This window comes from Carassius auratus, unplaced genomic scaffold (assembly GCF_003368295.1).
Source record: "Carassius auratus strain Wakin unplaced genomic scaffold, ASM336829v1 scaf_tig00026611, whole genome shotgun sequence".
NCBI classification, from domain to species: domain Eukaryota; kingdom Metazoa; phylum Chordata; class Actinopteri; order Cypriniformes; family Cyprinidae; genus Carassius; species Carassius auratus.
The window spans coordinates 33,139-44,898 of NW_020525536.1; the positions used below are offsets into that span (position 1 = coordinate 33,139).

The window sequence follows — 11,760 nt, forward strand, 5'->3', positions numbered from 1 at the left end:
TTACCGTCTACAGCCGTTAGAGGGCGCTCTATGTGTCAGTGTAGACTACAGGAGAATTGAGCAGCATAGAGCGCCCTCTCGCGGCTGTAGACGGTAATGTTTTCTCTTGGTTCATGTCTCTTAGTTGATGTCAAATTAATTTTGATAAATAAGTCGCACCTGACTATAAGTCGCAGAACCAGCCAAACTATGAAAAAAAGTGTGACTTATAGTCCGGAAAATACGGTACATACATTTATATGTAGAAACACATCTACAGAACTTGCACCTGAAGAGCAGAAGAATGCTCTTAAGATAGATGTATATAAAGTTTTTTTATTGCCATAGTCTGTGGTACATCAAGAGTTTCAGTCTTTTGTGGCATATTGATTTAGACTCCAGTAATTCCACAGTCACATTTCAGCAAAATAAATCAAGTTTCACTCTACATGTAGCTGTGATAAAGCAGATGATGATGAATGTTGTGTCTTCAAAAAGTGTCCCACTGGAATCTGCTCTTTAAGCTACAGTACAAAACATTGTCTCTTGTAGTCAATGTCATTTATCCGCTGGTAAGAGCCTGTGCGCTGGGCTTCTGGAGCTGCTCATAGGGGGCAGTGTAGTCCCATGGTCTGCGGTTCTCAGTGAAGCCGTAGAGTTTCCTCAGAGCCACGCGTGCTGCCTCTTCTTCAGCCGCCAGGACAGTCTCGCCTGGACCCTGAGCCAGCAGCTTACCGTCACTGATTCAACATAGAGGAGGTAAAAAAAGATTTAGCATTTTAAAAATCAATCAAAAACCTAAACTGAGAGGAGTATTGATTATTTGCTACAGCAGTGGGTCTGAATTGTTTCTTGGAGGAGACCAGAATAAATTTGACTCAACCCTTAGAGACACTTCAGATGAATCAACTAGAGATTCACTTACAGACTGTGGAGAATATAGATCAGGGTGTATATATTTAGCAGCATGACATTACACAGTGCTTCATACATTTTAAATAACTTTTAGTGAAACATACAACAAAGTGACCAAATGCTGGTTATTAACCCTTGTGTCAAACCTGTAAAGCCCGACGAAATAGAGAGGGAGGACAGTACTGGCGCCGGCGGACTGGATGAGGCGGGGCTCGGGGAGAGCTATACCTTTCCAGGTCAACTCTTTAACCAGCAGCCCCATGGGATCAACCACTTCCCACAGGTCAAACAGATCTTTCCCCCTTAGCTGAGTCACCAGGAAATCCTGCAAAATCACACCCAACAGATGGATCAACATTTAGTGCACAAAGATTAGAGTCCGGAACGTATATAATATAATGTAATAACAAAATACAAATATTATAAATTAGAAATATAGATATTCTTGTTATTAATTTTAAATTATTTTACACACAAACATATATTTATACACACACGTTTATAAAAAATAAAATGTTATATTAAAATGATACATCTAGATTAAACTGGAAAAAATGAATAACATCCATGAACAGTAATTTTGATATTTTGATATACATACACACACATATACATATACACACAATAGACAGAGCCTTAGATCACGGACAAGCTACGCAATATCACGTTCATTATTGAAGGCGATTGATCTGCGATAATGAACGCGATATTGCGTAGCTTGTCAGTGATCTGTCTATTAAATGCGGCTCCATTTAAAAGCAGGTGATGGTGATTAATCGCTAATCACGGAACCAGATTTACTGACTAAATGTGCATGATCATATCGTTAGATATATCACCCAGTCCTACTGTATATATAATCCCTCTCTCTCTCCCTCTCTCTCTCTAAAAATAAACAAATAAGTATGAAATTAAAGACATATGTTATATTAAACTATAATGATACTTCACAATGATAATTGTTTTTAATCGGGCGATTAATTGATTTATTGACTATCATGACAGGCCAAATAAAAATGTAATTATATATATATATATATGTATATAAAACTAACCAAAAAAACATGAAGAGTTGACTGTAAGGGGATTCTTGTCTTACCCTAATGAAAAGCCTGGCTTGCACAGACCCACTGCTCTGCTCCAGAGCACCAATCACAGCGAAGAACGTTCCTTGCAGGGTTTCATCGGGAACAGGAAACTCTGCACTCATCGTCAACTCCTCTACTGTAAGGTTTCGTGCGACGTGACACATGACCTCTGACCCTGTCAGGTGCCCTACGATGGCTGCCACACCCTCCTGAGGCAGGCTGGGAAAGCTGCCCCTGCACCAGTCACTGAGGAAAGCCTGTACATAAGAATAGAAGGAGATGAATATGAATATCATTCCTATTATTCCAGCATGAGACTGATCGGTGTTCTCACCTCTGTGAACTGTTGACCGTGCACACACAGCTCGCCATTGTCTTTCAGGTTGAAAACGGTCGTCTCTAAATCAAGGCCCAGCGCTCGCCTCCTCTCCTCCTCAGATCGCAGGTAACACACATTCACAAACGCCGTCTTCAGAAGCTCCAGAGAGAAACTCTCCCGCAGTCGGGCACTGAAAGCCTCCACTTCAGCATGGTAATCAAAGTTTGGCTGCTGGGAGCTGATGGGATGGGAAGGGAAAAGAGGGTTCAGGCAGGGTTTCTGCAGGACTTTTAAGATCAAATGTAAGATTGTTTTAAGACCAAATAAAATTAATACCATATGATCAGTGTAGGGAAATGTAGGGCTATGGTAACACATGTAACTGTAAAGGACTGTAAAAAGCATCATTTACAGTTCAGATCAGATATGTTCACAAGTCCTTCATCTGATGTCCGAGTCAAAGTCTGAAGTCTTTAAGCTGGAGTCAGAGTCAAGTCTGGAGACATTCATCACAAGTCTGGAGTCATTTCATTAATTGTTGCATCCTTAAAAATCCTATTTACATGGTTGCATTTTAAAACCAAATATGTTCCGAGGACACTAGTAGGATTCTAGCTCAAATAGTCAATCCAAGACACAAAAAATACATGAATAAATGTAAAATTATTAATTTGAGGAGTATGAAACTAAAACCTCCAGGTGGAGCCAAGTCACTGTCTTAGTGATTGAGTGAGTCATTGAGCCATTCATTCAACAGACTCCTTCAAACGGATGATTAAGTCTTTATGAACGGTTCACTGAATCATTGACTAGAAAAAAACGTAAGGTAGATTCATTCAGGAAGGAGACACCACCATGTTTCTGATGAACACAGTTCTTTTCTGGCTATTTTCATTTGCAAAATTGAGCAAAGCGCACAATAAAACATTATAATATACACACAATATTAACTTCAAGTTTATTGAACTACTGTATAAAATCTGCAATCATGCAGATATTTGGGGAAAACAGCACTACTGCTCGTGTGATCTTGCTAAACTATCATATATAGTTTATATCATCATAACCCATACACGTTATTTAATATTCCCAATTAATCTCACCAATTAAAATGTTAAATAGACAGTAAATTGACATAATTCGGTGTTGCATCATAATATATTTTTAGAGATTGTCAAAATATTTATTTGAAGCATCTGTTTTTGTGTTATGATTAGTCAAACATTAAAACATCTATTAATGTTTATAATAGACATTAAAAAGTATTTATCTATTACAATATAAAAAAACAGGTTTGGAACAACATGTTAATCAGTCAATTATGAAAGATTTTTTTTTTTTTTTTTTTTTGAGTGAACTGTCCCTTTAAGACGGTTTATCAATGCCAATCATCTCAAACAGGGCTAAGATAAGATATGCTAAAATAAGCTATTTATATATATTTCTCAAACCACGTCTCTAATACTAAAACGTAATGTAGGCAAATCATTAGGATTTGAGTCAAGGAGAGTGGCCTTGAGATGTTCTACTGACCGTGGCTTTGGAGGTGGAGGTCCCTCCATCTTCCTCTTCCTCTCCATGATGAGCGAGTAAGCCTTCATCCATCTCTTCTTCTCTCTGATGTGTGTGAGCATCACTCCTCTGCACACATGATGGTAATGCAGAGGTAAAACAGCGCGACTCACGAGCGCCCTGCACGCCGCCATGACAGCCGCGACAGAGCTACGGAAAGCGAGAGGGAATCTGTCCACAGCGCCACCACGTGTCCGGAGCGCTGAGGAACATGCGTTAACCAAGGTGGACTCCATAACTAATAAATTAAAACGCCAAAAGTGATTTAAATTAGCCATAGTTGTGTACTATCTTTTTTATACGTTAACCTGTGGATCACAATAGGGTAAAGAAGACTGTAAATTCATATTTGCACTTTTCTCAATGTCACGTGTGTTATTACATGCTTCTTTTCATGATATATATATATCAATATGCATTGTTATTTTTAATTAAAACAAACTAAAAAAAATGTAAATGTAAATGAAATGAAGCTATCATAATATATAAATATTAGATGAAACAAAACTGATTTAATTTATATTAAATTTATTTAAATAACTGAAATTTAGACTTGGTTAAACTTAAAACTTATCTTGAAAAGATAATATATATATATATATATATATATATATATATATATATATATAATCTTAATAAATACTATAATAGAATAAGAATACATAATAAAATAACACTAATGTGTACATATTTTGCACTTTTCTTTTAATTTTAATTGGTCATTTTTAAAACCATTAATTATACTTTATTTCCAGAAGATTAAAAGCAGTCGGGATATAGTGCAGTTCACTGCTGCTGTCATTTATTCAAATAAAAGCGTATGCAATACAATGTTTATGGACCAGTAAGAGGAAAACTGAACATGTATCATTTCAGTAATATCCTGCATAAACGTTTGCAGCAGAAATAACAACATCAGCATATTACAATAATGGGCTGTTGTACATAATAAATAATGACTAAACTCACACTTAACAAGTATGGATTCTATGTTTAACATAGACGTACCTAAAATCACAACAGTCCCTAAACATTATTTTTATTTTATATTATATGCATTTATTTTGTCTTTGATATATCAGTGCGTTCCATTCCATTGGTCTCTGTAAAAGTTGACATAAGTAAACCTATGGAAAAATAAATGATTACAGCCATAGTTCAAAGACAAGTGAAGTAATATATACATCTGGTTCATGCTTGGCTCACAAAAAAAAAAAAAAAAAAAGTAAATGTAAATGTACAAAAAAAAAAAGTACAAAACCAAGGAAAAGAACAATTGTACAGTTGTACAAATAATACAAAAGTATAATTACATATTTATAGTAATAACAAAAAACAGACAAACTCAAACAAAGAAGCTATCCCTGACTTTACTGCTCTTGATGGGAAGAAAATAAAATGTTTTAGCCATTAAAAAAAACATGGCTGAAGTTTGACAAATAGAAGAGAGGGGCGGAGTTCTGATTTTGCTCCTCCCACATTGCGGAGTCCATGTAGCTTTAGCGACGGAACCAAACCCAGCTGTTGATAAGCCAGAAAGCTACAGTGACGGAATACATGATCATTTCTCTCTTGACTCTCTCTTTGTTCTCCTCCTCCAAGAGCTGCAAACGCCGGTTCAGCTTGACAATCTGTAAGATTTTAAATTGTATTAGATTTTTTAAAAAGAAATTAATACTTTTATTCAGCAAGGATTGCATTTTAATTAATCTGAATGCTTGTGTGCATAAACTATTACTTATTATTTTTCACGTTTCTTTTTTTTAAACACTGCACGATATTAAGCAGCGGAATAATACCTGTCTGCGTAGAGAGGTGGCGTCCACAAGAGCCATGTCATCTGCTCCTCCCTCTGTAGTCGAGTCCAGCGGGGCCAGGGCATGCCTGTCAAATACATCATCTCATTTCATAAGACACTTAGATTATATTGAAAGGACAGAGAGAAAAACAGATGAGAGGGAAGAGATGAGAGGAAGTTACCTGCCGTCATGCTGGGGGTTAGAGAGGGTTGAACCCCCTCTAAGAGATGGCTGGCTGAGAAGCGGGAGATATTTTGGAGAAAGTGAGAGAAGGAAAGGACAAAAGGAGACATACACAGACAGACCAACTTTAATAACATGCAAATGCGCTTTAACTAATATAAAATAGGTATATGCTGCAGGTGGTCTTTGTCTCACAGACCCTGTCAATAATTTTTCTAATCAAATAAACCCTGCAAAAGAAACCAGCCAACTGCATAGACGTAAACACAAAAATATTAAATAAATTCCATTTAAAAATATGTTACAACAAGAGTTGGTTTAAATTGTAATTACTGCTGTCTGTATTTTTGATATAATAAATGTGTGTGTGTGTGTGTGTTAAGGAATATTACAATAAAAAAATAATTTAAATATAACAACATTTATATTAATGACAGTTCTCATGTCAACAAAATACAAGCCACACATTTCAGTTTTTTAAAATATGGCTGATTTTTTTTCTTAATTTAACAAAAAAAAAAAAACATATATATATATATATATATATATATATATATATATAAAATTATTATTATTATTTTTTTTGCTTTTCATGCCACAAATGCTGTCAATAGATCGAACTTGTAATGAACACAAACAGTTCTTTAAAAACTATACAGCAATGCCACAAACCTCTTGTGTAAACATAACTGAAATCTAAAAGCTCAAAAAAAGGAGAAAGGATTCAAACAAAAGAAAGAAAGAAAGAAAGAAAAAGAAAGAAAATCTTGCACACATTCCTAGTCATGCCAAACAGAAAACCCCAAACCAAGAGGCTGAGGAAGAAACGGAGCGTAGGAAAGCAGTGTGTCCACATCCAACAGCAAACAACACAAGCTGTCATTTAACAAAATACCTCTAAAATGTTTAGTGTGTTGTGCTTTGTGGTATAAAGTATGACATTTTGTCTGCCAGTCCTAATATGCTTAGTGCATTTTCTCACCAAATCAGAATGACACGTGAAATGTCTATCAGTCATGGAGGACTTTGGTCCTGGCCTAATCTAACACATTTGATTGGTTACTCAGTGAAGCATCATCTAATTTAGCCAAAAGTCAGTCTCTCATGGCAGATTCAGGGGTCTGATGTCAAAGGTCACCTGCGCTGGTTCTCGTCCAGGACCTCCAGGACCTGCTGGTAGGCCCGGCGTGTGGTTGACTGGATGAAGGAAAGGACACCGCGGGAGCTGAAGAGGTTAACCCCGTCCTCGGCACCACCGAGAGGAGCCATAGTGCGCAATGCAGCAGAGGGGGAGAGAGTCATACTGACCGAATCAAACAGAGAGAGAGAGAGAGAGAGAGACGTAACAGAAGTACAAGAAAGAAGGCGAGAGAGTGAAATAGAAGTTGGAGAAAGAAATAAAGACTGCAACCGATGGGCAACAGCCTCACCATTTATTTATAAAAACAACACTAGGTCACAACCCCAATACAAACCCTTCAACAAGCAAACACACACACACACACACACACACACACACACACACACACACACCGGAGTCTCTAAATATCACAACCTCAAAAGTGGATTTGAAAAGGCTGAACTCACATCAGACTAACAATGAGGCCGTAGAATCCATCTACACTACTCCAAACAGACACAACTTCACTTCTGAGATCCTTAAAATAAGTCTGCTTCAGAAACACAGCTCAGGTATTTATGTAATTTTATCTTAAAAAAATGCTTTTAAACAGTAATGTGTATTTAAATACAAACAAATCTTATATATATATTATAAACCTGTTAAAATGTTATTTTCTAAATTTTTCAAAAAATCTAAACTTTGCTAAAAAAGACAGCTTGGCTGATGGACGCGACACATTTAGATAAGAAGCAGAAGCTGTACTAGTCTTAATTTTATTGGGGTCTATAAAACAAAAAAGAGAGGCTGGTCAGTGGTAGGTTTACATACTTTTACTGACAGATCAGCCAATCAGAAAACAGAAAGCACAAGCATGTCAAAACAAGGAAACAACAGGCTGAAGGAGAATGGCTGATCTGTATTTTTTTTAGTACAAGTACAAACCCTCCGTGTGAACAGCTCCAGGAGTGGCCATTCATTAAAATAGAATAGAATAAAGAACAATAGAGTAGAATAGAGCTGTCAAGCAGTCATGGCATGAGGGAAACTGATTGACAAAGCAACTCTAACCTACACTGACCAATATCACAAGTTGTTTTATATTGTGATAAAATTGGTCTTGACCACGACTGACAAGTGTGATTGCACCACTCCTGTACATGCAGTAACATGCACTGAGGTAAAAAAAAAGAAAAAAAAAAAAGCACAAAAGCCAAACCGAAACTTCTCGAAAACTATACAATATTCATGCATGGCTCTAACTCACCCCCTTTGAGACAGTGCCATGAAAGAAGAAAGAGAGACACCAGGGAGGAGGAAAAACATATAATGGAGTGAGAGGGCCATGTTGACAGGGCAAAGGTGAAACAAAAGTACATGTGCAAGTGTATTTGTGGCTTTGCACTTACATGGAGTCGTTTCTGGCAAGCTGGCCATTGTGATGCACACTTGTGTTCTCGCTGACCGAGCGCTCTCTGCGTGTCCTGGTTTGCATGCGCACCTGTGAGAAGCAGAAAAAACAAACACGGACAGGTTTTTCCTCATTTTATTCAACTGAGACATTGTTCTACCTTTTTTAGTGACGTTCACTACCGGTCACATTTACACAGCTTCTGTCTAGCTAAATTCGGTCTGTCCCACTTACTTCTTCACTGGGCTGGCTGGTGGAGCTCTGGTGCTCCATTTCGAGAAAGTCGATGGGCGTTTCGCTGAGCGTGAGGACCCGAGGTGGGGTCTTGAGGGACAGTGTTGACTCCATTGGGGTGGACTGGATGAGGTCCAGATCTCTGGGAAACTGCATGTCATTCCTGTCTCCTAATAAAAGAAATGAAAGTCAGTGGGGTCCAAAACAACTTTATATTATAGAAACCAAAATCTCAGAGAATATTTACTAAAAAAATCTTCTTTTGTGTTCCACTGAAAATCGTCTGAGAGGGAGAGTAAATAAGGACAGAAATGACATTTTTGGATGTTAATTGTTTTGTTTTTTTGATAATGTTAATGGAGTGCCACAGGAATGATGTACTTTTGTAGGCCAAAACTGTCACTTTTTTGTGTGTATCACACATTCCAGACATGATGTCAGTGAGTTTCTTCAAATGAGTTTATAGTTAAATGCCTCAAATAAAGTCTGTGCTTAGCACAAGATTTTCATGTTTAGTTCTACAACATAAAATAGATCAAATTTACCAGTCTGCGTTACGGCATTGTGTTTAAAATCAATTTTGTGCAAACTATTCGAACTGTCAATGAAAATGTTTTTAAATATAAATAATGAAAGCTGTCAGATGCTTAGTGGTGACTGTGGTGTAGTTCATTCAGCTTTTTGTTTTTGTGGTGTTTGTATTTAGACTTCAAAAGTTGTGAATATTATCATGATGCACAAAATATGTAACAATCCTGAACTTTTGGTGGTCAGAGAGCCTATTTTCTGCAATAATCCAAAAGCCAATGGAAAATCCTATTGGGTTTATGTCAAGGGAACCAGGGAGATGCGAACTTCTGGGTTAGCCAACAAAAATCATCACTGCAGCACTCAATAAACTCTTCTATCCCACTTTAATGTGCAAAGATCTTCCCATTTCATACCTGCCACTACAATTCTCTCCGGGAACGTGCATCATTGTCGTGTGGAGCATCTCATGCTCTGAAATGTCCTGCTCTTCAGGGTTATACGGAGCCACTTTGAGCTGCTCAGGAATACGCATCCTCTGACTGATGCCCTCTGTGTACTCCAGCTCATAGTGGATCCGGTTCATCTCCGCCATCTCGGCTGTGGGAGAGGGGAACGCTGCTTCATTCATCTACAGGGAAAGAGGAGGAAGGCTGTGATGGGAGGACCTAAACAGGTCAATCAATCCAAAAATTCTAAAGGAATGCGCAATTCTTATTGGAATTTTATCATACATTGAAACTAATCTGAAAAGATTGGGATTAAATAGGAATCCTCTTAAGACTGGAATGCACAACACAACTTTAAAATTCTGAACAGATTTTAAAAAAACTAGGCATCATACACTTATCGACTTTGTAAATAGTGACAAAGGAAAACTGGTTATCATACACTACATGACTGGGGATCACACACACCCAGACTTTCAAGTTGTTCCGATCACAACAAACTCATGCAGAAACATGTGCCTTATTGCTAGAAGCGTGACAAATGAAAACAACATTTTCATTTCATGTTTTAAAAGCTAAAAAAATTGTGGTCTGTGACCATCATACACTGTGCGGATTTCTATAGATTCAGTCAACTCAAATCTACAGACTGGCACTGACTTTTGGCAACTTGTGACAACTTCTCCAGACAGTAAATTTGTGGAAAATCAGGCCAAAAATGTGTGCATTGTATTCCAGGCTTAAGAATCAAATTCAGTCTTAATGAACGCGCACAATGTTTTGATATTTTCATCTGTAAATTCTTTACTGCAGTGTGCTGAATCATTTTAAATTTGCTTTTATTTTTGTGTTTTCATGATAATTATAGTTACGTTTTATTAATTTTCTTATGTGCATTTGTCATTTTAATTTTTTTTTTTACTTTAACCAGTTTTAATTTCATTAAATTGTTTAGTAATTGTAATACTTCAACTTATTTATCTTATTTATTTATCTTACTTTTTGTATTATTATTATTATTTCAATTAGTTGCCATGGCAGAATTTCTACTTTTTTTCTTTTAGTTTAAGTTTTTTCTGATATTTATATTTTATTTCAGTTACCAATTATTACTAGCTTTAGTTTCGGTTACTAATAACAACACTGGTTTTAAATGATCTGGTTTGGTAATGATTAAACCCAATGAAGATCCCTTACAGTTCCTTCCAAATGATAAGATGGAATACCTGCAAACACCAAACAATGCTTCATAACCTTTTACACAACAAAACCGGAATCACTAGTTGTCCAACCTGGCCTGTAACAATTTCCCCAAATTGGTTGTGAGGTAACTAAATAATACTAGATGTATGTAATAAAGATAAATAACCGATCCACCCACTATCAAGCCCAGATCCTCAGGCTAAACTGAAGCACAGAAAGAAACGCAGCGGTCTTCTGGTTTGATAAGGAGATCAACTATTTCAGGAAGCAAAATGCCACTGATTACACTGGCAGCTCCAAAGTTTAATCCTTAGTAAGCATGCCTACTGAATGAATGATTATTTGAATTGTGTTTCAGGAAGTTATCCAACAAAAACAACATCATTCTGGACGTTTTTGGTTTCATGCTAGTTACAAGACAGCATTGACGGTAGCAGTAACGTTACTACTTGCAACGTTTCGTTTTGAATGTTTGGGTGGACCAATTCAAATTCAAAAATTCAAACAGAAAATACATAACAAGGTTAAAAACTTTAATGTGTCATATTTGGGTCCTAAACACTATGGAAATCAATGATGAGTACAACAGGGCCCAAGAGTAACGTTAACTACATCAATGACAGCTGATAGAGGGCGAAAAGCATGACCAAAAACCACATCACAACTCTTCTAAACTCATATGTTAGTTACCTTCACTGAGATCAGATCCGCCGAACGTGTAGAGACGGTTAAGTTAAATGCAATCGTAAAATCCGGTTGTTTTGTTGATTTTTTTTTTTAGAAAAAAGACTCAACCAGCTCAACCCAGAACGCACCACAGCTGCGTGAAGCTAGCTGACGCTGAAGCATTTATTCAAAATAAAAGTCCCTAGCCATGTCATTTAAAAGTCACGCGTTTTCACTTTCTCTTCTGGTAAAAGTTTGTTAATTATCACAGTCTGTAAAATATATTTGAAATAA

At 36.8% G+C, this 11,760-nt stretch overlaps 1 protein-coding gene and 1 pseudogene across 1 annotated transcript; both read right to left on the reverse strand.

Moving 5' to 3' along the window:
- Nucleotides 1–300: 300 nt before the first annotated feature.
- On the reverse strand, nt 301–4,067 carry LOC113078800 (39S ribosomal protein L44, mitochondrial-like). The gene is made up of 5 exons (XM_026251100.1): nt 3,835–4,067; nt 2,317–2,539; nt 1,994–2,239; nt 1,041–1,219; nt 301–719 (listed from the first exon to the last, which is right to left on the reverse strand). The coding sequence occupies exons 1-5, from the start codon at nt 4,005–4,007 to the stop codon at nt 542–544; spliced, it is 999 nt and encodes a 332-aa protein (XP_026106885.1). The 5' UTR covers nt 4,008–4,067; the 3' UTR covers nt 301–541.
- A 597-nt stretch (nt 4,068–4,664) lies between these two features.
- LOC113078807 (mitochondrial fission factor-like) lies at nt 4,665–11,624 on the reverse strand (annotated as a pseudogene).
- Nucleotides 11,625–11,760: the final 136 nt, after the last annotated feature.